We start from the raw sequence: 26,372 nt of genomic DNA on the forward strand, positions 1-26,372 counted from the left end.
AACAACAACAACATACAAATTAAGTCAAAATGCAGAAGCAGTGTGTGAAAAACTAAGTACGACCTTCTGTTTCCATAGAAATTAAGACAGTAAATTACCAAGTCGCTGCAAATCACATACACTTGATTAATCGATCCTCTATAAAAGCATTCAGATGTGTGTTAACACAATGCCAAGAAGGAGTGATATTAGCAATGATCTTAGAGAAGCAGCTGTTGGGAAGCATTATAGGGCCATTTTCAAACAATTTGAAGTCCATCATTCTACAATGACAAAGATTATTCACAAATTGAAAACATTCAAGACAGTCGCAGGAGTGGATGTCACAGCAATCTTACCCCAGATCCAGACCAGAAAAGATCCAGAAAGAGACTTAACAGGTATAGCTTGTTTGTGATTGCCCCTTCTCACTAAAGTGAACATGTCAGCACAGTTTAGGCTTGGAAAGCTTCATCTAAGCTAAGCAAAAGGCTTTTTAAACAATGCCCTGCGGACAGACAACACCAAAGTGGACATGTTTGACCAATAATGCACAGTGCCAGGTTTAGAGAAAACCAAACACAGAATATCAGCACAAATGCCTCACACTAGTCGTCAAGCACGGAGGTAGAGGGGTTATAATTTGGACTTGTTTTGCAGCCACAGAAGCTGGATACCTTGCTTTTGCACAGCGTCAAATATGACGCCTCCTGTCTGGCAGCTAAAATCAGGGTGAATGGGACTATAATCCCAAGAACAGCAGAAAATATACAAAGAGAAAATAATCAAGGTCCTACAATTGCCTCTTCCAGTTTTAGGCTTTATAAAAGATGTGCGTAAATGTACCCCAAACCTCAATGAACTGAAGTTGTAAAGAAATCTGGACTGACCAGATTATTTTTTTAATCTGTCCTGCTTTATTAAACCTTAGACCTTAGCATACTTATATTTTGTGATCACTACTAAACACAAAATAGAGCTAAGAGTGGAGGGAATACAATTAGTTTTAAAGTAATCTGGTCAGATTTGAAAGTTCTGGACAGATCCACGATTGATGTGATGATAGCAGTGAATGAATTGTTTAAGCATTGTTACAATATATCCTGAGGGGGAATGTGTATGAAATTTAATTCAAATATACTAAGTTGTTCTTGCTATATGTCAGTTGGATCCAAAACATTAGGAAAGTGTAACAATATAGGTCACAGCAAGCCAGCTAACACTGCACACCAAGAATGAAGGCTGGCCTGGCTTATGTACAACAACTCCTGACCTTGCAAAGGTCTCCGCAGTGAGCAAAAGCCAGTCCAAGATCCACAAACGTGTAGCCTCCCCATGGCCACTCTCCCCGCTCTCTGCCTCCAGCCTTCATCATAAATATCCTCCTGAATCTCTTTTTTTACTCGTTCCAAATCTCTCAGCTAAGTAACAAAAACATGACCAAGAAGTAGGGCCAAAGCACAATCTGAATTTAAAAGACTGGTTTTAAAATGAATTGTACTACGACACCGCTCATGCATAATTATAAATTCTTACATACTTTCTCATTTTTTCTTGAATGTCAGCAGTGTGGGCAATGAACAGAGTCCAACACAGGTCGAAATACAAACAATGCTATACTGACAATAATGGAGAGACAAGCTAATTAGCTAATTCTTGGGAAAGCAGTTGCTGCTGAGTCCCCCTACATATCAGTTATTTTAACAAAATATTCAATGTTATGAGATACACACGCTTGACTGATTAGATCACCCAAGTTCATCTTTTGTTCTAATTTCTCTTTTTAAATCTAAACCTGCCCCAAAGGACGAGATGCTAAAATAAAGAGAACAACACTGGTCAAAAACAGATTTTTAAACCGCAGAGACTGCTGGTTTTGCACAGGAAAATCAATATCAGAAGGCTGTTCCTGATACTTTATGCATTCGGCATAATAAACTCTCCCAGAAGGAATGCAGAAAATGTACGAACATTTGGTTTGTATTTCTTTGGTCCCATAAGATTACCATCTGTGAGGCTGTCTCAGTCTCACCATCTCTCCTCTTCATCCAGGCGTGAAGTTGAATCCTGAGGAGTGTCAGGACAGCACCGACAGATATGTGGAGGAATACAGTATATATTTCTGCCTGCAGCGTATTCTTCTTCTTTTTTGCCATGTCAGTGTCGCTCCATTGTTGAGAATTAACAGACTAAGAACTAGCCAGCTGACCGTGAACACTATTAGGGATGCAATGTGTAAGAATAACACTGACAAATGATATAAAACTGAGAACAGACAGGGCTGGCACAGTGGTTGCAATGTTTAGCACCGTGGGTTCACAACAAGAAGATTCAGGCTTTGAATCCTTGAGCCAGAGGGAGAGGCCCTTCTGTGTGGAATCGCACGTTCTCTCTGTACCTCTGTGACTGCTCTCCAGATACTCATCCGCAGTCCAAAAACATGCTTGCTGGTTTAACTGGTGAATCTAAATTGGCTGTGGGTGTGAAAGATTGTCTATCTCTCTGAGTTAGCCCTGTATGGGCTTCCTCCAAAAGCTCTTTGGGTCCTCCTCCCATTCTAAACTCCTCCTTGATAGCCGGTCAAGATAAGACTGATCAATTGGTAACGTGTGATCTTACAGTTTTTTTCAATCGCTAACAAGCGCCTACCCATACTTCAGATACTTTTTCTAAACTCTTAACACAGGCTCACACCTACAAAACACAATTGGCCAAATGGATAATTTTCTTCTCAAAAATACATTTTGTTAAATATATACTAACTCTTCATTTCAAAATAGAACACATCTTTCTCTGCACACACTAACTGTACAAAAACACTATAAATCTGACTCAAAATGAAATTAGTCTGTCAAAGAATAACACTTGTTTTCACCTCACAAGGTACATGCAGTCAATCAAAGTACACCTTGTTTCAAAATACTGGCTATTATTGACATTACAAAAACTGCATAGACTTTTATGTTTCAGTTTTACAGGTATTTGCATGCGAAACATGCAATCCACCATTTTGACACCAGAAATGTCTTGGTTGGTAACTGTATGTCCACATGTACAGTAATGTTCACATTAAAAAGCATTCCAGTAAAAAGCAAACAAGTTTTTGTTTCTTTACTGTTTACTACAGGAGGTACAGTAGAAACACGGTATGATAGGACAGAGAAAGTTTTACAGTATTGCTTACAGTGAACAAAATATCCATGAAACACACAAGAGCATTCTGAACAAAAAAACAACAGCAAAAAGCCAAGATAAAAAGGGGGGTAGGGGGAGGGGGGCTAAAAAAAAGGCAAAAAATTTGCATCTAATCTCTGCGATCTTCAGGGTTAGGCCACATGTTTTCATCAACATCACATCTGATGTTATCCAAGTTGATGCACCTGGGATAAAACTGCCTGGTATGTCGGATCCACCCTTGGCAATCGTCAACTGTGATGTCCCTGGAGCCAGCATCCATGGCTTCAAGGAGGGACATCTGGTCATGTGGCTGATGGTCATAAACCTTCCACCTCCATACAGAAAAAAACTCCTCTATGGAGTTGAGGAAAGGTGAATAGGGTGGAAGGAAGAGACTTACCAGTCTTGGGTGGACTTCAAACCATGTTGTTATTGCTTGCGAGTGATGGAAAGCCACATTGTCCCAGGTAATTACAAAGGTCCTCATGTTTTCACCCTCCTGACCCTGCTCTGGAACCAGGCGCTGGTGGAGATCATTGAGAAAGGCAAGCAAGCGCTCTGTATTATAGGGTCCAACCTGACATTTGTGAAGGAGTAATCCTGCATTTGCAATTGCTGCACACATGGTAATGTTTGCCCCTCTCTGTCCTGGCACATCAACTGTGGCCCTTTTTCCAATTACATTTCGTCCACGTCGACGCCTTTTGGCCAGATTGAATCCTGCCTCATCGATGTATATGAATTCATGAGGGGCCTGGTTGGCCTCCAATTCCATAACTCTCTGAAACAAAGTTTATGTAAGTCATGTTATTACTGTATACCATACTGTACTGTAACCTAGTATTGTGTAGGTTACCTACTTGCAAAGTGCAAAGCTTATAGAACTGGACATTGGATTGAATATACACTATACCTGGACATATTGTCGTCGTAGCTCCTTGACCCTCTCACTGTTCCTCTCAAAGGGAACAGTGTAGAGCTGCTTCATCCGCACTCTGTGTTTGGACAATGTCCGCGTAATGGTTGTGAGGCTGATTCTATCGATATTGTCAAATATCTTATGGTCCGCCACAATTCTAGTTTGAATTTCACGCAGTTTTATTGCATTATTTGCAGTAACCATTTCTACAATGGCAAGCTCCTGATCATTACTGAGGAGCTTTCCTCTTCCCCCAGAGGGTGGAAGACGTTGCATTCTTTAGAAAGACAAAAAATTCAACATATGCATTACTGTATGACCATATTGACATGTCAAGTGAGAATAGGAACAATCCATGTAAAATGCAATACTTACCTGTTGGTTTGTTGAAAGATGCGTATAATGGAGGCAACTGTTGACCGCCTCAAATTGGGCTGCACTCTTTCACCAGCCTCTCTTAGTGAAAGACCATGGTTGATTACATGGTCAATGATAGTGGCACGAATTTCATCACTGACTACTGTTCTTGCAGCCCTTGGAATGCCACCACCACGCATTCTCACACCTCTACCTTGCCCTCTCCTTGGGCCTGCTCTTCTCCCTGGGCCCCTTGCTCTTACTCTTCCTCGACCAGACATTACAGTGTTTGTCTTTTTTTTGTTTCCAAAATCATCACTCCTCAAGGTCTTGCCTTATAAACCCCACTGAGTCTAAGCCAGAATGGAAGAAGCTGTGGTTGGCCCAATTTACCCAACATAAATCAGCTGTGTGTCAATTATTCAATTGTTTGTTTATTATCAACTGAGATATATTTTTGATATTGATATTGGTTTTGTACTGATATCATTGCAGGGGCAGAGGTTTTTATACTGTATCTACGGTTTAGAATATTGTTTTTGCTATTGTGGGATGTTGTGTGTTAACATTCGTACATACTACAAAAACAGTCCATAATTTTGTTGGGAGGTATAGCTTGTCTGTTAAGAAAATGTAAGCATTGTGGAAATGTGTTCACTGACTGCATATTGGGTGAACACGACATGAAATGTGTGAATGGTATGGCCACAACAGACCGATGCTGTGCTAATTGTGTTTAGAGTTTTGCAAATGTGACAATTGTTTGGACAAACGCTTGTTAGCGACTGAAAAAAACTGTAAGAGCTCAAAAAAAGGAAGGCGAAAAAAAGGAACATGTAAAGACATTTTAGTTCTCATCCAAGTTCTTCTTCAGTTCTGCAAAGAAAAAGTGATGAATCCCAGGTAAGTCTACCATGACCTGGATGAATGAGAGACTATGCAGGCATACTGTAACGTATAAGGCAGCGGTCTCCAACCTTTTTTGCGCCACGGACCGGTTTATGCCCGACAATATTTTCACGGACCGGCCTTTAAGGAGTCGCGGATAAATACAACAAAATAAAACTAGTACCGGTACCGAAAAAAAGAAAATTTATTCATAACACACGTGAAAAGACTCAGGAAAACAGAGTAAACGATAAAAACGATAACAAAATAACGCTGAAAACCGATAAAAACCCTGAAAACCATACATTTCACACCTGAGCCTCAACTCTCGCGGCCCGGTACCAAACGACTCACGGACTGGCACCGGTCCGAGGCCCGGGGGTTGGGGACCGCTGGTATAAGGTACAGTTTAAGTTAAAGCTTACTCAAGCCAGTGTTGCCAACTTAGCGACTTTGTCGCTATATTTAGCGAGTTTTCAGACACCTTAGCGACTTTTTTTCTGAAAAAAGCGACTTTTTAAAAAAAAAAAAAGACGTGAAAGCGCGTATCGCTTTTACTCTCAACAAGCAGCGGGTGCTGTAACGCAGTCAGTTCTTCTTTTACTCTTATGCTGTTTTGTGGATCACAAGGTTTAAAACTACTTATAAACACACACACAAAGTAACTCCACCAGAGTGCCTATTTCGGGTCACTTGCCGGTCCAAGCCCGGGTAAAGGAGCAGGGTTGGAATTGTGACATTAAAAAAAACAATAATTGCTAAAATAAATTCAATTTGTAGTTCTAAATAAACTCTAAATGCATTTAGGACGTTTTTTACTCACTTTATGTCTCTTCCACGATGTTATTTCTCTCTCCAACAAGGTAGGTTACAATTAGATTAGCATGACCAATTATGCAAATTAGGCAATGACGTCATTTAGCGACTTCTAGCGACTTTTAGGACAACCAATAGCGATTTTCCTTACTGAGGAGTTGGCAACACTGAATCAAGCTCAATTAATCACTATAGCCTTGCTCAGTTATTAGCAAGACAAGGGGTCAGAGTGTGTTGTCAACAGTTATGCAAGATGGTTTTCTTTCTTCAAACCTAGCTAACTGATGTAGCCTTTAGACTACATCAGTTAGCATGTCAACAAACAACTAACAAGTACTGTAATAATTATTCTTAAACTGGTTTAACTGCTGTGAGGGCACGAGACAGAGTGAGATGGAGGATCTACTGAGTCACGTTCTCTCACAGTGAATCCTTTGTACCTAACCCGCTGTAAGGTCCACATGTGTTAATTCACTTCTTTATCACTCTCTGACACACGATACGTTATTGTCTTTTGCAGGGCTCTGGCTGCAACTGTGTTTCTATCGAAGGTGAAAGTCCAAACAGACTGAAACACTCGAGCTGCTGCTGCTGTGTACAGATAAGTCTGACGCCACACGTCAAATAAACACAGCAGCTTTCCCAGGAGGTGAATGGGAAAGCTGAAAGAATGGAGAGCAGCAGAGATGGTGAAGATTAATCTTTTTTTTTTACATAAAAAAGGGAATGGAAAACAAGATATACACCTAAGGAAGGCAGGTGGTGTGATGTCTTCATGGTGAAAATCCCCAGAGGGTGGCTCTAGAAACATATAAAGTGCGGGAGTTCATGTGTGGAGGAGAGATGCAAGTGGGGAAAGAAGGAGCACTGCTGTGGAAAGAATAAGTCTTCCAGACAGCATAAATCAATGCAGACGTAGATATTTAACATCTGTTAAATGTTATCCAAAGCGCACGCAGATACACACGAGTACAATGCACATATGTGAAAGCGGAGGGCGTGTTTTCTATCGTAGACCATGTTCTGTTTTTATTCCAAGCCTTAATTCTTGTGTTTTTCTGCTTTTGTGCCGTGTGTTCACTCACAGCAGCCGTGGATGTCAACCAGCAGCACCCTTTCATATGCAATATGTGGAATATTCCTGCTTGGCACCTTAATATCAGCTGGAGAAAATCTGTCATATTTCCAAGAACAGCAGCAGAACAACAGAAACTTGTTATTCCATCAGAGAGGTTTTTCAGCAGCATGCCATTCAGTGAGCCCTCTGTTCTTCTCTGTGTGTGGTGCTTGTAGAAAACTAGCGGGTTTTCTCTCTGTTAGCGGCGTGTTCTACTGCTCATGCTTCAGACCTTTAGACAACAGACACATACATAAGAGATTGTGCTGACCTCTAAGAGGATCATTAAAAAGGGAAAGGCAGAGAGGAAGATGGCCTTAAGGAGACTAAACACGCACACATGCAGATGCAATAGCACAGATACACAGATGTGCAAATGCACTGCATCCTGGCTAGCCTGAGGGCAGCGGTTTAGTCATTTCACTGGTGCCTAGTTGATGTGAGGAGTGTTAGAGGGGCACAGTGTCTCCTTTTTGTTTCAGTACAGAGGGGAAAATCAAACCCTGGAGAGTGTTAGAGGGCGTGAAGCACAGAGAAAAAGCCTGGAGAGAAGACAGAGCAGTGAGAGAGAGAAAAGATGCATCAGATAAAATACAAGCAGGACAAAGAGAGAAAGGAAACATGGGAGACATTTTGTAACAGGCGATTCTCTAATGAGAGATATAACTGTGCTGAGTCCTATCAATGTGGGACAGCCTTCAAATTGCAATATATGTGCTGGCCTTTTCAAGCCGGATCCCTCTGAGAGACAAGGAGGGTGTTGTAACTGTAACAAAAAAAACCAAACAGTGATGTGCTTTTTTAGTGAAAATTACAAAATATGCCAAAAAGTTGATTAAAAATTCCTGTGGAAGCCTAGCCGTAAAGGTATACAGGTGCTCCAGCTAAAGTGCATGGCTGCTTTTATGCTCACTGGTATGCGCTGCTATTTTGGTGTTGCTTCAGCCAGTTATACACCTCTTGATTTCTGCAACCTGATGTGTTGCGCTGCTGCCACAGCTGTGTTGGAGTCACAGGTGTACAATCGTGATTTTATTGTCATTTTAACAATATGCCAGTGCAGGAGCTCCAAGTCACAGATTATACATTGGGAGATGGTGAAACATTAGATTTTGTGGAAAAACTAAGCGGCCAGCGCATAGGGTGTACTGGTGCCTTTACAGTGGCCAAAAAAGCAGGACAAGGAGGCTGACAAAATGAACAAAAGGAGCAGAGCCTTTACTTGGCTGTTGCAAAACTCCAATAAACAAAGTCTGAAAGGAAACATAACACAGGAATGCACAAAGCACAAAAAGACAGTCTGACAAAGAACAAATGGAAAGACAATACATAGACACAGGGATGATTATGCAATGTAGTCCAGGTAGGAAGAGGCCATCAAGAGGGGGCAAATATTCACAAGGAAGGAAGCCAAAAACCGTATAAGCACATGAGCACTTTCTGATAGCAGGATTGGGATAGAAGCAAACATTTTGGACTTTGCTATCTGGTACTGATGCAAATGTTCAGGTCATAAATCACCAGAGTTTAACTCAGTCATCAGCTGGGTACCCTATAACAAACTGATCTTTCATTCATCTTTCATTTCTAACTGCACTTTTTGCTTGATGCAATGATGCACCTAATAATCTTCTGAGGCTGTGGCAGAGACAGCACTACGCTGCATTTTCTCAAAGGGGTGGCAGAGATTGGATGGGAAGATAAAGCTCTGTGAGGTGTGGCTCTGAAGAAAATGAAGGACAAGCTAGTTTCTAGGGATGACACAGACTCATCCCTTCAAGCTGGGCTCAGACTCAGATCAAAATGGTTCCCAGTTCCCAGTATGCCATGTAGCAAGCTCCCAGCTTCCGCTTCCTGGCGAAGCAGGCTGGGAGTAACTTCACCAGAAAGTAAACACATTCCACCTGGAACATCAGACCAACCCAATTCAGATCAGCAGAGGAATGCATTCAGATGCAAAGTAGCAGCAAAGAAGACATACTGGTGAGTGGAAGGCCCTGAGTGAAAGTGGTTATCCCAGCTGGGCATTTGTCAAAGCTGGGAAGGCACCTAAAGTGCCAGCTGATCGAGGAGAGAAGGACAACCGCTGCCTAAGCAAAAATCCTTAGTGATGCCGTACGTGTCAGAAGTATCGGAACAGTTGAGACGCATTTTTTTAAACACCGGGTCTCTGTGGCTTTTAAACCCCAAAACACGCTGCACCAAAAACTGGTCCACCCCAAGGATCAGGTCCCCCGACACAAACAGAGTAACATAGTGTACGCTGTTAAGTGCCAGGCGGATTGCCAGGATTTGTACATCGGGGAAACCAAACAACCTCTGGCGAAGCGGATGGCACAACACAGAAGAGCTACCTCGTCAGGCCAGGACTCTGCAGTCTATTTACACCTACAGGCCAGTGGACACTCTTTCAATGATGAGGATGTAACATCCTGGACAGGGAGGAACGCTGGTTTGAGCGCGGAGTCAAGGAGGCCATTTACGTGAAAAGGGAAAGACCATCTCTGAATCGAGGAGGGGGCCTAAGGGTACATCTTTCGCCATCTTACAATGCTGTGATTGCAGCCATTCCCCAACTCTCTGTGAATGGGACTCATGGCCATTAATCAGTGGGCTTTGATCAGTGGTTGCTAATCAATGGTCATGACAGTTTGCATATTAATGATCAAGGAACTGACCTCACAGCCCATTGTTCATTCATCCCCTAGACTACTGATTCCTGCAAAGCTAAGAAACCATAGTGCTACAGAGTTCGACTGATTATCGGCAAAGTTTTCTAGATTCAAATCTCATGTCACGGATAAAAATCTCACTTGAAAGCCTTCCAATTCCACTACATGCATTAGCTTTGAATGGAAAAATAACTTCCTTTATTACCCATCAAACCAAACCCATCCATCTTATCCTGTCTAACCAATATGAAAACATATGTATTTGTTTCGGAAGCGTCACAGATAGTTCTAGGTCACCTATGGCTCATAAAACATAACTCTGATACTGATTGGGTAAAGGGAATATAACTGGTTGGAGTACACTTTGTCACACACACCTATGTTCCCCTAAAAAAATTGCAATCTAGCCAAGATTTTGCATAAAGACTGAGGTCTCTTCTTGCCACTACATCAACCTATGACTGTGCATGATCCCACAATCCACATTTCCCATAAGTTGCTCTAACCTGTCATGTCCTGAATGTGAGGTGATGTATAAATATATCTCAGAATCGTCTGTGAAGGTTCTCAGTCATCCAGGTCATCATAGTATAAGCAGCCTGGAAAGAAAAGCGTCTGGACTTCTTTAAGTTTCTTGAAGACTGAAGAAGCTTCTCGGATGAGAGGTGAAAGATCTTCAAGAAACTTAAAGGAGTCCAGACGCTTTTCTTTCCAAGCTCCTTAGAATATCATTCATTTAGAATCATTCGGCCATCTTTTCCCAGGGTTTTTTTTTTTTTTTTTTAAAAGAAAGACAAGACACTGTACCCATACATTGACTACCATGAGTTAAATAGCATCACTGTCAAAAGTAAATCCCCTTTGCTTGCCATTAATTCTGCTTCTGAACCTGCGCAGGATGCCACTGTCTTCCCCAAGTTGAATCTGCACAATGCCTGGTAGGAATCAGAGAGAACAACAAATAGAAAAATTCCATCAACAAATCATTCAGACACTTTGATTATCTGGTAATTCCCTTCGGATTAACTAATGCACCTTGCTGTGTTTCTGTTGTCAGTTCTCCGTGATGGCTAAGCTGGTTTGTTTTTGTATATCTGGACAGATATAGCTGACATCCTGTTTTTTTCTGTAAAACAGGCAACACGGAAACTTTTAAAGCACAAATTATTTGTAAAAGCAGAGAAGTGCGAGTTTCATGTGTCTTTGTGAGCTTAATGGGTTATATCATCAAGAGTGGGCAGGTAAAAGATGACTAAGGGAAGGTGAAAGCAGCTGTTAAGTGGCTGCAGCACGCCAGTTAAGAACATCTCAGTTTTGGGAGTACGCTCAATTCTACCTTAGGAATCTCAGGAATTACACTGTTAACTCTAGTAACTTCTGTCAGAATTTATTCCACTGTCAAAAAAAAAAAAATTCAGTTCAGATCCAATCCTTGTTCATCCTAACCGTACTGGTCCAGTCATTGTTAATCTCAGAATTGTTGATTATTGTTAATCACTATCCAGAGTGGATAACAAAAAATGGATCCATGAACCTTATAAGCCTTTTTCTGTCACAGTCTCTCCCCAGTGAATCCTCTATTCATCTATATGTGTGTGGTGCTTGTAGAAAACGAGTGGGGTTTCTCTCTGTTAGCGGTGTGTTCTGCTGCTCATGATTAAGACCTTTAGACAACAGACACATACATAGGTGCTGATGTCTAAGAGTATCATTAAAGAGAGAAAGGCAGAGAGGAAGATGGCCTTAAGGAGACTAAATACGCACACATGCAGATGCAATAACATAAATATACAGATGTGCAAATGTACTGCGTCCTGGCTAGCCTGAGGGCAGCGGTTTAGTCATTTCACTGGTGCCTAGTTGATGTGAGGAGTGTTAGAGGGGCACAGTGCCTCCTTTATGTTTCAGAACAGAGGGGAAAATCAAACCCTGGAGATGGTTAGAGGGCGTGAAGCACAGAGAAAAAGCCTGGAGAGAAGACGGAGCAGTGAGAGAGAGAAAAGATGCATCAGATAAAATACAAGCAGGACAAAGAGAGAAAGGAAACATGGGAGACATTTTGTAACAGGCGATTCTCTAATGAGAGATATAACTGTGCTGAGTCCTATCAATGTGGGAGAACCTTCAAATTGCAATATATGTGCAGGCCTTTTCAAGCTGGATCCCTCTGAGAGACAGGGAGGGTTTTGTAACTGATGTATTTTTTAGTATACGTGATAAAATGTGCCAAACATTGGGTGACAGTTCCTATGACAGCTTAGCCATAAAATGTGTTTGTATGCTCCAACTAAAGTGAACTGTCAGCATAGAGAGGAGGACATAAAAGCAGGACATGGAGGCTGACAAAAAACGAACAAAAACAGAGATCCTTTTTTGGGCTGTTTCAAAAGTCCAGTAAAAGAAACAAAGAAAGCACAAAACAGGGATCTGAAACAAGCAAGACGAGTGAACCAGAAAATATGAGCACGGTTAATGGACAAAGGAGAAACGGTAAATGGCAAATGCACTAGCGTCGAAAAGCGCTTTCCTACTCAACTGAGCACTAAAAGTGCTTTCTTACTAGAAGTCTCATTCACTCATGCACAAAAACCTTCATACAGACCTATGCCTAAGCATTTTCTAATATTCACATGCACACTAATACTGGAGTGGTTGCATCGGAGGCAACTCTGGGCAACTCAACTCCACTGTATCCATGGACCAAGGAGATACTTTATCATGTGATCCACAGGAGCTGGGGATCAATCTACTGAACATCCCGCTTTACTATTTGAGCAACAGCCAGGAATACATATAGGGTAGACACAGGGAATTAAGAAGTGAACAAACCCAAGTAAAAGTCCAATAGAGCCACAAGAAAAAGTGATTATCAAAATAAAACAGGAAGTGAAACCAACACAAAAACAAGACAGAGGTATGGACTTGTAGGGAAACACTGAGGATAATATCATCATAAGCATTACAAATGCATGTTAAATGGTCAAGTAGTGTCTTAAAACCCTAACCCTATACCTAATAGCTGTATTAGGAATACACAAAAAAATCTGCAACTTCCTGTTTAATACTCAGTCTTGAGTCTGGTCTTGAGTTCCCACTGTATTTTTGTCTTTATATTTGCCACTATTTTGTTTGTCCAATTGAGTACCACTTCATGAATGTGTCCAAGAATAGACTGTGTGAAAATGTGCACCATTGCACAAGCATGTAGAATTTACTAGGAATGGTGAGGACATGTCCAAATCAATAACTAGTATTACATCTGGTGGTAAGAAGTTGACAATCTCTGTTAACTAGATGATTTGCCAATGTTCTTAAATTTCTTTAACTTAAAAACCACACTGGAAAAATTTGTGTATTTATTTTCTCAAGACTTGTCTCTTCTGAAATACAGAAAGGTCACTCTATAGAATCCAATGACAGTCCATAAGAATACCAATAGGCTTGTTTGCAGATTTAGCAGAGGGCACCTAATCACCCCAATTGGTTCATTCATTCCTGTAAGTTTTAGAAATGATTTTAGGATTCTGCTGAATATTTTTAAAGCATATTTGGGTCTGGCCCCGAGCTACATAGCAGAAATGTGGAACCCATATGAGCACATTTGCAGCCTCAGTTCCTCAGCTGGAATCCTTTTGGCTTTTAGAAATTCATTGCCTAATTTTAAAGGTGATCGTGCTTTTGCCATCAGAGCCCGCAAGCCAGAAAGAAACTGGCTGAGCAGATCAGGCTCACTGAAGTTTGTTTTCTCTTTATTATCTTTGAGTTGTCCGGTATGTTAGCTTTATCTCCTCTAATGCGACAAATCGAAATCTAGAGTGTGGAACCAAAAAGTGGCATGACTATGGCCACGAAAATTAAAAAAACATACTGGATTTAATTTTGAACAACGTCACGTCCTTGTTGAACTCTTAACAGCTTCCAGTGAAGCTCCTAATTTTAAAGCATTCCCTTGTAAACGTTTCAAATGTTTATACACCACTATATTTAATCATTAGTTATTATTAATCACTGTTTCTCTTACACAGAGCATCTTTTTATATGAATAGATGAGGTCAAGAGAGTATGAAGTAACCCAAATAATGCAGTGCAGGTAAAACACGTCCAACATCGCAGCTTCTGCATTAGTGCATATTCAATACAAACAAACAATTGGTGGATGAATCGAACTTGAAATATAGCTCTAATAAAGTAGCAAATAATTACTCTTTATAAACCCATCACACCCTCTTGGATAAGGACACACTGAGACACATACAAACATATTTCAGCTGGTAATCAGTTGGTCCTGCATCTAACAGAGCATGCTCAGAGGTCGTGTTGTGTTCTCAGTGAGCTGGCCTCACGTTGACACTGAATCTTTGCTTGTTCAAAAACAACCCGGCCCTTTGTCCTCACAGGACCTGAGGATAAATAAAGACACCCACTTTGGAAGATGAGAGGAGTTCTCCACACACTAACCAGCACATGCCGAACGCTCTCGTAAAAAAAAACGGACAATGCTGAAAGGAAGGATTCAGATGCTCTTTGCTTTAAATTGTAAATCTTTTTATTGGGACATGAGTCACAGTTATCAGAATCAGAATACTTTATTGATCCCTGGGGGAAATTATTTTTTGTTACAGTGCTCCATTTTAAACCAACATTAAGACAAGACAGACAATACGCTAACTAAGAATAGTACAATATATACATATATATACATACATACATACATACATAAGTCACTTATAAATAAATATTTGGAAAAGAAGACAAGTTAGACAAGGAGGGTGAGAACCTCTTACTAATAGCCTATAAGAGACAATAAAACATGAGCTTGAGGGTAAAAGGCTATAAAGAAGTATTTATGTAGACTACTTAAAATAAGAGGCAGTTGAGTTGGAGTTTTAGGGCTATTTTTTTAAAGACTCTTGAAAAAAAATCTCAAAAATACAGCTATGACTCTTTATTTCACATTACTTGAAATATCTGTAAAAGAAAAAAATTGTGGGCTTGACAAAATAGCATCGAATTTGCATATTTAAACTAATAACCAGGATAATTGAAAGCACTTTAAATAATATTAATCAATAGGAAAGTTTTCTGATGTTACCTATCAAACCTTTGTTTTTTGTTTTTTTTAAACCGCTAAATTATTTTTACAAAAGTACAAATGTATGGAGTGCAGAGAGATCTGTTTATGCAGCACTTACAGCCTGACTTGTAAGAATATGAAAACAACTGTGCAGAAAATGTACTATTTTCATCTACTTATGGTGATCTCTGTTTGTTTGTTTTTTATCCTGTTTACTTGTTGCATCCCCTGATTTATGCAATATTTTTCACTTGACATTATTTATAATTTATAAAGCGCTTTGAGTGCTCAGAGTAGAAAAGCGCTATATAAGAACCAGTCCATTTACCATCACTTGTGAGATTGTGATATTACTTAAACAAGTAATTTCATTGTTTCCCTAATTATTCAAAGGTAGAGTTAACAAGTCATGCCACTTATCATTTAATTTATTATCACCACCCAAGCTCTGCCACCTCCTAACTGTCAGTTCCTTCCCTCAACCTCAATCTGTGTGAGTCCTGGTAGTGGTACCGTGGGGTAAACTGTGAAAGCAAGCCAAGTAAGCACAACATTCATCTAAGTCAATTTGGAAATGAGCAGGAGTGTGTTCTTTGTGGTATCTAACCAACTGTGATCAGGGGACTGCATATGCGAAAACCCTCCTCACATGCCCATTAGAAAATAAGCTGGCAACCTCCTGACAGCAAGAACAAGAACTCCTTTATTTATTGTGTTTGGCTCAACATGAGAAGGTCACAAAGAAACAAAACGGAGTGTTCAATGACTTAAAAGTGATAAAGCCTAACATGTGTGATACAGTGTAGAAATATTCCCTTTGTATATGTTTCTCCTGTAATGGGTTTAAATTGTATTTTATGGTTCATTGTTTTTTAATGGCTAATTTAACTTCGGCCCAAGAGCTGGGAAAGGAAGGGAAGTCTAAAGTCCAGTCACGGTAAAAAAAAAAAAAAACAAAACCAAACAAATGATTTTTTTTTCTGCCAGTTTGAACAAAAACTAAGCCAAAATGCAACATTAGTGTGTAAAAAACACAATTCATGAGTCTTTTTCAGTCATTCCGTTCTAGATTTACAGCTGTTTTCAAACTCATTTAACTGTGGCAAGACCAAAATTGGGCTAAGCTTTGGCTGTTAAACAGACGGCCTCACATTTGACCCTAGAACACTTTGGTATACCGAGCAGTTCATGGTCGACTCAGTGACTGCAAGATGTCCAAGTTCTGTAGCTGCAAAAGAAACCCAAATCATCAGCCCTCCACCACCGTGCTTGACAGATGGTATGAGGTGCTTGTGCTGATATGCTATGTTTGGTTTTCACAAAACATGCCACTGTGCATTGTGGCCAAATATCCACTTTGGCCTCGTCTGTCCAAAGTAAATTGTTCTACAAGTTTTGTGTTTTTATTCAAATGTAACACTTTTTTAGAGGCTTTCTCTCTGCAACCTTTCCAAACAAGAATTTTGTCATGAACTTTAACATTCAGCATACCAACTAAGGATATGTGAAAGTGAGTGTATTTTCTATTTACCATGGTCCCTCTAACATCTTAAAAATTGAGACTTATCCAATAATTGTCAGTTACCGTGTTCACTTCACACAGGGTATCACTCAATCAATATTTAACCAGATCGGGGGTTTTTTGGTTTTTTTTTTTTAGAAATTAATAAAGAAGTGGAGGAGTGACATAACATGTTTATCCTTGTTAAAGAGAAAAAGCAAAAACAGCCGGTGCAAATGGGCTGATATCAGCATAGGATGGAGGGTTTGGGTGGGAGCGACACACAGATGCACATAACTGATAAGTAGCTACTTAAACAGACAAATTTAAAAAATAATAGGTTCAACCACTAAAACTGGAGCACAAGCTTCTCACACGGTCTGTGCCTTACAGCAAGTCACATTACTTACCATATAATTACATGTAATTACATGAAAATGCTCCGAAAGCCACAAACACCATAAACAAGGTCAAGAAGTCATGTTGAGTGACTCGTGTAAGTGGAAGTAAGCCCTAGTATGTTTATCAACAAAAACATGTCAATCAAAGCAGCCACACCTTCAACTTTATCCTTTAACAAAATCCAAACGGCTGAGCCACAAAAAATTATGAAAGGGGTACAATATCAGAACTAAATACTTTTTGTACATTTGTACATGTCAATGTGGAACAACTTGCTTTAGGTCTCATGTGGCCCATGGTGGCAATATCAAGACTGGTATCAAAAGGTGTCATACAGACAGTGGTTTTATAAGACTACTAGCAACATCTTTATCTCATCTTTACCCTCAACCCATCAGGATGGTGTTTAAATGTGACAAAATTTAACTTAAAACATAGAACTACTGATCTTAAAGTTCAAACTGATATTAAAATACTTTGTTTTGGACACTAAATTACTTTATTATGTGTAAACGTGTGTGGCAGTTCTCAACAAATTTCACTGGTGAAAGTTTGAGACTCGTGGAACCATTTTTTGGAGTTTGTGTGCAGACTCTTAGCTGTCTGATAGTATGACAGGAATATAACTGTTGGGGACATATATTAAATGAAATACCTTCATGTCAGATATTGATAACTTGCACAGTTAGAGGAGAAATCGTTTAAACAGGCCAGATAAAACTGTGATGGTGAACCTCTGTAGGAATCCTAATAAATGTATTTTTTATTGTGAGACATAAACTACCACAAAACCACAGCGTGAACAGTTCACTCCTGTGAACTGATTTTACCACGTTTCTTTCATTAATGCTGGTGCACTTTGATGAATAACGTGAACATCCTGCCTATCTTCCCTCACTCCCTCCTCTAAATAAAAAGAGGAGGGGTTGGGGGTTGCGAGGTGTGGAGGAGTGGGGCAGGGATCAACCCTGCAGACTCTTGAGTGTACACCCAGACTCAGCGCAGTACTGGAGAGGAGAGCACAAGTAGAACTGCTGACTGGAGCCACTGAGTCACACAACTGTAAGTTTTTTCATTAACTTTGGCCCCAGTGACAGAGAGGACTGCTGCTGTTGGAGATGACTGAACTGTCACTGTTGGAACAATATTCCTCTGCTTTAGGAAATGTTCTCTGTTCTGAGAGCCTGAGAGTTACTGAGGAACTTTAAACTAAGAGACGCAGATATCGGAGAATTCCCACTTCAGAGTTTGGTAAGTAAGAACTTTAACAAGAGCAACTGGAGAGCATTAACTGACTCATTTAGGGACTGTGTTAAATTAACTGTTTAATCGATAAAAAGGGGGAAACCTACAGCCTTAGTGTATTTATGTCTTCTTTCACTCATCCGTTGTTAATTGAATAATCTAACAGTTGTATTTTCCTTGTTCAGGGTAGGAATTCTAAAAACAGCCTTGTAATTTACCCCTGAACATTTAGTACAATGATGCACAAACATCCACGAGAAGTGAAACTAACCAAAAGGCATTTTTGAATCTAAGGGGACGTTGACATCCTTCTACATTAGATACAAAGGTAAGCTGAAATAAAAACACTCTCTCTCTCTCTCTCTCTCTCTCTCTCTCTCTCTCTCAAAAAAAAAAAAAAATGGAAATAAAAATGATCCTTTAGCCAAAGTTAAAATGTGGTGTGGCCCCACTGGTAGGGTGCAGAGCCCCTGAAGTTGGGGTGCCAGATGAAAAATATGAAGTAAAAATGATTTGAATTATTAATTCATTAAGGGGTTTTTTTTTAGGGGGAATTTAAAAAAAACCACACACACACAAATTTTTTAAAATTAATTTCTGATCAAAGAAAAACTTGAGGGGTGTGGAGTGCAAACTGTTTTCAGCTTCTGAATGCCAAAAAAAAGTCTAAGAACTGCTGCTGTAGTTCAACACCAGGCCTGTTCACAGTGTTTCTAATCTGTGTTCCAGGAGCTCTAAAGAAGATCAGCTGCAGGCTGTTTCTTGAATAAAATCCACAGTCAAAATCAAAGGATGAGGACTCATCTCCTCTGCTTGGAGTTACTCGCTTTGGCAGTCCACATACTTGTGGCCAGTGGACAGCTGGAGCCAAAGAAACAAGTGCCCCAGGAGCCTCTCACCGTTACCCAGAAACAAGGGCTCGTGGAACGAGATGTGCAGGGTGCGGTGCGGCCCAACAGCACCATGCCCCGCCGCCGCCTGCCACCCATGTGCACCGGACCCACAGAAATCCGAGACACTTTCAAGTACATCAACACAGTGGTGTCCTGCCTGGTTTTCGTTGTCGGTATTATTGGGAATTCCACTCTTCTGAGGATCATTTATAAGAATAAGTGTATGCATAACGGGCCAAATATACTGATCGGCAGCCTGGCACTTGGAGACCTGCTACATATCATCATCGCCATTCCCATTAATGTTTATAAGGTGAGAAAAACTGCAGAATAGCATAGGAACAGTACTTAAGTCATAGGAAAGCATGAGCTGCTTAACATTATTTTTACTTAACTGTAACTTTGTGAGGTCATGCACAAATATTTAGCTACATCCCAGACAAGTACTCAAATATTCCTATTAAACTCGTGAGCACACATACACACACATGCTTGTAAAAGCAGGCTTCCACATAATTTTCAAAATGTTATTACCTTACTTAATTCTGAGCCCCTCCATATCCCCTTATGTCTCTGGTATGTTTTAATCTGTTGGGCTCCTTTTGTGTGAGTGAGTGAGTGAGTGAGTGAGTGAGTGAGAGAGACAGAACCAAGAGCGTCTGTATATTTGGGTAAGGGGGCAAGCATGTTAAAACAACTGGTCACAGCCGCATACCATAGCAATGACAGGACAGACGGGGTGGTACGGAGAGAAACATGTTCACATCTGATTTTAATAGGTTTTCAATCACATTCCAGACACCCATCCAAAGACAGCATGAAAGGTTCCATATCTTTCATGCTTAGCAGAGTTTTCTTCTTCTCTGCGAGTGTTCTCACTAGGTCACATTGCCTGGAGTTTAAACCGAGGCAAACAGGACTCGTGGTTTTAGGGAAAAGACCAAAATGTTAAACCTGGCAAGAAAAGAACGATAAGTTCAGGTTCACACATGCCTGGCCTGCACTGGATGCCTGAGGCTGAGTAAAAATGGGGGATAGTAAATTTGCTTCCTTTCCTACCATGGTTTAAGTCTGTCATCAACTCTTTCTCTCTCTATACAGCTCCTGGCGGAGGATTGGCCATTCGGGGTGACTCTGTGCAAGCTGGTGCCATTTGTGCAGAAATCCTCAGTGGGGATTACAGTGCTGAGTCTGTGTGCGTTGAGTATTGACAGGTAAGCATGAAGCCATGGCAAATGAACAACAATCTTTGCTTTTTTGTTTTTTGTTTTTTCAATGCTGCAACTGCAATTAAAAAGCAGTGACTTTTTATCCTCACTTTTTCTCTTGTTCCCACTGGCTGCTGTCTACTTTGATGCATTAGTAAACTGACATTTTGTTAATGCCATTATTGAACGGTGAACATAAAAAGGGCTCAAATAAACCAAAACAAAAAAAAAGTGTATGAAAGACACCTTGGTGATAAATCCACAATTTTTCTTTTAAATTGCAAAAACAAAGGAATTAAAACAGTAACTTATGTCACACTGTATCGCAGTCACCATGGCGATGGTTTCTGGACTACTGTTTGGAAGCCTCAGGTTTAGCATTTTTGCCATTACAAGTAAGCAAGTTCATGTGAGCAAGCTGCAAACATATTTGTGTGTCATACAGATACAGACAGTGCTAAGCACAGACCTAATGGGTAGATCACTTAACTACACAGGAAGCCACTGTGTTTCTGTTAAAAATGCCAACACTAAAAATGTGGTTGAAAGACCCAGTTTAGTGGTGGACCTACCTGAGGTAAGGCTAACAGGTAGCAAGTGGCTCTAGCTGCATGAGTCATGCACTTCTAATGCAAAACTTTAAGAATAAATACATTTTAAACAGATGAGTTTTTATAATTGCTTTATTGTACAATGTAGTCACCATGTAAATATACCAGTGATAGCCATCTTATGAGCTGCCTCTCAATAAAAATACAACTAAGTACATTTCCCGAGCCATCAAACTCTTCCTTTAACTAACTGACTCCACATGTCACATATCTTCCAGGTATCGTGCCGTGGCCTCATGGAGCCGTATCAAAGGGATCGGAGTTCCAAAATGGATGGCTATCGAGATAGCGCTCATCTGGATAATATCCATCATCCTGGCTGTGCCAGAGGCGATAGCCTTCGACATGATCACCATGAACTACAAAGGAGAACATTTGAGGATCTGCTTGCTGCACCCCGTGCAGAAAACCGAATTCATGAGGGTGAGCTGTAACACACCGACTTTTAAAGGCCTGTGGTTCGCTGTGCAGAAAAATAGTACGTGTTGACATAGCTGTATGTCGTATAACACATACTTATATGGACAGAGACGCAGAGGTGAATGTGTACATGTGTGTGCATACGCTTATACGTACACTTAAAACCACAAGCACTCGTAATCAGACTGTGACAGCTTCCCCGCTAGATCGGGGTTAGGAAGAGCTCCCAGAAATGAAACACTGTCAAAAAGAAAAAAAGTCATGGATCATAAGAATTAGAACATCCCCCACTTGGGTGACAGAAAACACTACAGCAGTTGATTATGTGTAGCGTAATAGCTAATGGATTAATATAATGTATTTGCCATTACATTCGTCTATCTTCATGTAAAAAGAATAATACATTTATTCCCACTGGGGCCTTATGATAAATTGATTTGTAAAACCATGTCAACAGCAACTTGAAACACACCCTGGAGTCAACCCGGTCAGACCGTGGTTACACACCATTAAAATCCATCTGCTTCTGACATACTTCACCTTTAACTAAAGATTTCCAGCACAGATGTTTGTGCCTAATCCAGTGCAGTCCTGCTATGTTCTCTGTGCAGTTTTATAAATCAGCAAAGGACTGGTGGCTGTTCAGTGTGTATTTCTGCCTGCCGTTGGCCTGTACTGCCATTTTCTACACCCTGATGACCTGTGAGATGCTGAGGAAGAAGAATGGCATGCAGATTGCGCTCAGCGACCACTTAAAACAGGTAAGATGGTGAAAACTCACTTTATTAGGCCTGTTTGTTGACGACATATTTAGTTGAGTTAAAGTGATATTTTTCCTAATGTAATAGGACGATAAACAGACAATGCTATTAAAGTAATGTTCTGCACTGTTTTCGGCCTAATTTGCAACTCCCATTTCCTACTGAATTCAATTTGATTCCTGATAACAAATGTTTTACATTTTGAGGGGAAAACATGTTTCCAATGATGCCTAATTCCTTTAAGGCTTAAGTTTCACCACAGCTACTTCGGTGCCAAACTGTAATTTATGTGTTTTTGTGTGTGTTCAGCGGAGGGAGGTGGCGAAGACAGTGTTTTGTCTGGTTTTAGTCTTTGCTCTGTGCTGGCTGCCTCTCCACCTCAGCCGTATCCTGAAGCTCACCATCTATGATGAAAAGGATCCAAACCGGTGTGAATTGCTCAGGTATGGAGGGGAAGTCATGATAATTTAGTAGATAAAAAAACTTGCCTCGAAGACAGTGTGAAGTGGAAGACTAATATACCACTGTGATATATTTTAGTTTCTTTTTGGTGTTGGACTACATTGGCATCAACATGGCATCTGTCAACTCCTGTATCAACCCCATCGCCCTCTACATGGTCAGCAAGCGCTTCAAGAACTGCTTCAGGGTAAAGTGTAACTCACTCAAAAAAGGCTTTACTTTTTGGTTATTGTGCTAATGTATTTTGTTTATTGGTGTTAAACTGCACCCACACAGGAAGTGATTCACATTGACTTCCGAAATGTGAAGTGACTAAAGGCAAAAAAGATTCTGGTACCTCAAAGTAGGCAGGTCCCGAAATAAAATATTCTCAACATAGAGACAAGCAACTGAAGCAACTACCAATGAGTGTGCAGAGCCCCTTTTCCAGTAGTACCTACTCAGATGGACTCAACTTGGAACACCTGGTTTTCCATTACAATCTAGTACCATGGTCATCATTATAGCAACGCGGCCGAGCCTCCCATAACACGAACGCTACAACAAAGGCGGACACCGAGGCAACAATATACCTGCTGCTCGATCTGTGGCTTTTCGTCAGACTCGTGGGAGTTGCTTTCTGTAACCAATTCCCTCGATGTCGGATATCAAAAATGGCAGTTTTGATTTCTGTGAACGAGACTCTCTCAGAACTGACCAGCCATTCGGTGGCATGCAGTCTGACGATGTCATATTTTAGTACATGGTCAGATTGCTTTGAACTCCATCTGAGCAGGTACCATTTTAGTACCTGATACCAGGTACTATCACTTAATGGAAAACCCTGAAAAAACCTGATCTGAGTAGGTACAAATGGAAAAGGAGCTTAGGATACCAGTGATCACTACATCCTAGCCAATCGACCATCAGCTCGAAAGCAATGCACAATGAACTAATCGCTCCCCGTGTGGACACAGATTTTTGTCTTTACAACACAAAATTAAGCCATCTGTTAGGCTACGTTCACACTGCAGGCAAAAGCGCATCAAATCCAATTTTTTTTGACCCTATATCCATATCCGATCATGGTATGACAGTGTGAACGGCACAAATCCAATATTTTCAAATCCGATCTGGGTCACTTTCGTATGTGGTACTGAACCCGATACATATCCGATGTTTTAGAAAACGACTGCTGTTTGAATGGTCAAGTCGCATTAAATCCGTCTTTTACGTCACTGACACGAGACAGATGCCAATTATCAGCTCCCGAGAAGCACCCGATAAGACATCGCAAACGCTTCCTGGCCATCCAGCGTAGATGTTAGTGAAACTGTTGGGAAGAAAACGTTGGAGAAACGTGAATATTTTATTTATACTGTATAATCTGCAGATTCTGACAGAAATCTGCAACTATCCTTTGAAGCACCGCTCCTCTCTAAAACAACAATAAGGATAATTATTAGGTTATTTTTACATTATTATGTAAATAACAAAAAAACTTAAAGCAAAAATTGGGAAACGTAAAGTCCGAAGTCTTTATATTAAGGGCCACCAGTCAAACAATACTGTTTGGTCTGGGTCTAAACAGAGCGCGTTGTGTGTGACGTCTTCTTTTGCACATGTGGGCCGCTTTGAGGGTTCACACCAGAGCGCGTTTGCTGTCGCATTTTATTTGTAGTGTGAAAAAGCAAACAAAAAATCGGATTTGATCAAAAAATCGGAATTGAGCATTAAGACCTGCAGTGTGAACGTAGCCTTAGTTAAGTGATGACATATCACTCATAGTCATTTTTGGCCTCTTCTTACTGCTATATGATGCTGTTTGTCTCAGCCCACCAGATATCCTCAGTATGAACTTTTACTGAAAATAGTTTAATCCTCATGCTACATCTTTACAGTAGTATTGTATTTATTTTAGCTTAACCATAGCTCTAAGGCTAGCCACCAGATAGCACACTATTATATATCAACTAACCCAACTTCACAAACCCTCTGAATGATGTTCATGTTTATTTTTCTGCTACTTCCAATGTTATACAGGTGTGTGTTTTAATTTTTTGTTTTTTCAGAAAAAAATTCATTCAGAAAATGTTATTTCATATTTAAGTGGAAACCTGCTCTGCCTAACCTTCCACTAGAAGGATGGCTACACTGATCATTTTATTGGAGATGAAAGAGCATTTAGTGATTTTAACTCTCAGTGACGCCTCAGTGTTTGGTCCCAGAAATTTTTCTTAACTTTTACTAACTTGGACTATTTCTAGACAAGGCTTACATTTCTGTGCCAAGCTAACTAGCTGCTGGCTTTAGCTCTACCATAAAGAAAGTAGTAGTGATACAACAAAAAGAGAATAAGCTTATTTCTTACAGTGATGAAATATTTCTAAGGCTGCAACAAAAAAAGGCTGTAAGAATCAGTCACTATTTTGTCAAAGTGCGAACAGTGTTCACACTCTTCCTCTTTTCTCGCAGCCTAAGCCTCACAGTTTCTTTTCTTCTTTAGTCCTGTCTGTGCTCCTGGTGCGTAACGACAGAGATGTTAATGGACGAAAAGCAGTCGTGCATGAAGCTTAAAGTCAGCGACCGAGGCTCCGAACAGAGCAACTCTCGCATGACCAACAAGTCCTCGACAGCCTGAGGAGAGGCCCAGAAGTGAGAAACAACCAAAAAACATCGAAGTATGCCTGCGTAAATGAGGACAGGGACCCATTTGTTTTTATCTACAGCATAATATGAAATGTCCTTAAACTCTTCTATTACATACCGCCGGAAATCAGCTCTCACTGCAACTCAATCTAACCTGAAACTTTTAGCACTTATCATGGAGTGCCACACTCATTCTGTCCAAGAATGAAGTGTCAGCACACCTCCAAAGCTGCACTCTTGGATAGGAAGTATCAAATTTATACAGGCATGAATAACATTAAAAATGGAGAACTGAACAGGAGCAAAGTTCAACTATGTTGTGTAAAATTGGGGGTTAAGGGTTGATAAGCTAAGACAGCTTGCCAGGCTTGCAGCCTGGATAGTGTATGCATTGTAGTGTATTTGTTACATACTTCAGCATCTTGTAAAACAGCCATTTGGGGATTTTGCATGTTTTTTCTGTAAAAAAAATGAATGTACATGAGCATTTTACATGCTTTTGCATACTTGTTAATGCTTTGAAATTTATTTTCTTTGTGTATTCTCACTAGCAACAAAACTACTGACGCTGTGTGACTTCAGCTGTGATACCGTCAGCTATTGTATCATATTGTTCCATACTTGGCCTGTTCCTGAGGCTTTATGCATTTTGTCATTATATTAGTGCCTGATTATCTTAATTTGACTCCTTACCTTTGATGTAGGGTTTCTTTTTTCAATAAATATAACACATAAAATCATGACTATATTACAAAAAGAAAACAGTAAATTATTTTTATATTAATTTTTAAAGATTTCTTTTTAGGTCTGTCTGCTGTTGGCTTAAGTGTATGGTGTATTCTGTGTTTGTGGGAGTGTGTGTGTGTTAGTGTATGTGGGAGGGTGTTTGAGCATGTGGCCTCGATTTAAGTGTGACAGCAGGCAGCATCATGTGATGGCGAGTGCCAACACAGAACATTACTGTGATCTCTCTGTTTTTCTCCCCACTTCTTTGCCCCAAACACACACACACACATTTCTGACCTGGGAATGTTGCTTGAGGCTAAACCAGTGTCACGCATGTCACATTAGCTGTCAAAGAAGCTCTCTGTCCTCTGATCTCTCACCACCCTTCCTTGTTTCATTTCTTTATCCACTCTCCTTGCCATCACTGTCTTTTTTATGTCTGTTTTTCTCATCTTTTTTACTACTTCTTTGTCCTCTCCCTTACTTTTTACTTCCTTATCTCTGCACATTCCTGTT

General features: G+C 40.3%; 2 protein-coding genes across 5 annotated transcripts; one reads left to right on the top strand and one right to left on the bottom strand.

Moving 5' to 3' along the window:
• Positions 1 to 3,283: 3,283 nt before the first annotated feature.
• LOC113010830 (uncharacterized) lies at positions 3,284 to 4,202 on the bottom strand. Its single transcript, XM_026150055.1, has 2 exons — positions 4,070 to 4,202; positions 3,284 to 3,937 (listed from the first exon to the last, which is right to left on the bottom strand). The coding sequence occupies exons 1-2, from the start codon at positions 4,142 to 4,144 to the stop codon at positions 3,284 to 3,286; spliced, it is 729 nt and encodes a 242-aa protein (XP_026005840.1). The 5' UTR covers positions 4,145 to 4,202.
• Positions 4,203 to 17,824: 13,622 nt separating this feature from the next.
• On the top strand, positions 17,825 to 25,873 carry ednrba (endothelin receptor Ba). 4 transcript variants are annotated; one of them, XM_026150573.1, is made up of 10 exons: positions 17,825 to 17,964; positions 18,064 to 18,153; positions 18,333 to 18,475; positions 18,877 to 19,353; positions 20,142 to 20,254; positions 21,078 to 21,282; positions 21,891 to 22,040; positions 22,350 to 22,483; positions 22,581 to 22,689; positions 24,988 to 25,873. In XM_026150573.1, exons 4-10 carry the CDS (start codon positions 18,940 to 18,942, stop codon positions 25,120 to 25,122), a joined length of 1,260 nt encoding a protein of 419 aa, XP_026006358.1. In that variant the 5' UTR covers positions 17,825 to 17,964; positions 18,064 to 18,153; positions 18,333 to 18,475; positions 18,877 to 18,939; the 3' UTR covers positions 25,123 to 25,873. The 4 variants fall into 4 exon arrangements, with proteins under 4 accessions (XP_026006358.1, XP_026006357.1, XP_026006359.1 ...); XM_026150572.1 differs by having other exon boundaries at positions 17,825 to 18,153; XM_026150574.1 differs by having other exon boundaries at positions 17,825 to 18,153; positions 18,380 to 18,475.
• Positions 25,874 to 26,372: the final 499 nt, after the last annotated feature.

The sequence above is a fragment of the Astatotilapia calliptera genome, chromosome 18 (genome assembly GCF_900246225.1).
Source record: "Astatotilapia calliptera chromosome 18, fAstCal1.2, whole genome shotgun sequence".
NCBI classification, from domain to species: Eukaryota; Metazoa; Chordata; class Actinopteri; order Cichliformes; family Cichlidae; genus Astatotilapia; species Astatotilapia calliptera.

Bases quoted from the DNA above. Each gene is read 5' to 3' on its own strand.
- LOC113010830 (XM_026150055.1), bottom strand. From the start codon at position 4,144: ATGAAGCAGCTCTACACTGTTCCCTTTGAGAGGAACAGTGAGAGGGTC. The intron at 3,938-4,069 runs GTATAGTGTATA...ACTTTGTTTCAG, and splicing joins TACGACGACAATATGTCCAG to AGAGTTATGGAATTGGAGGC.
- ednrba (XM_026150572.1), top strand. From the start codon at position 18,940: ATGAGGACTCATCTCCTCTGCTTGGAGTTACTCGCTTTGGCAGTCCAC. The intron at 19,354-20,141 runs GTGAGAAAAACT...CTCTCTATACAG, and splicing joins TTCCCATTAATGTTTATAAG to CTCCTGGCGGAGGATTGGCC. The intron at 22,484-22,580 runs GTATGGAGGGGA...GATATATTTTAG, and splicing joins AACCGGTGTGAATTGCTCAG to TTTCTTTTTGGTGTTGGACT.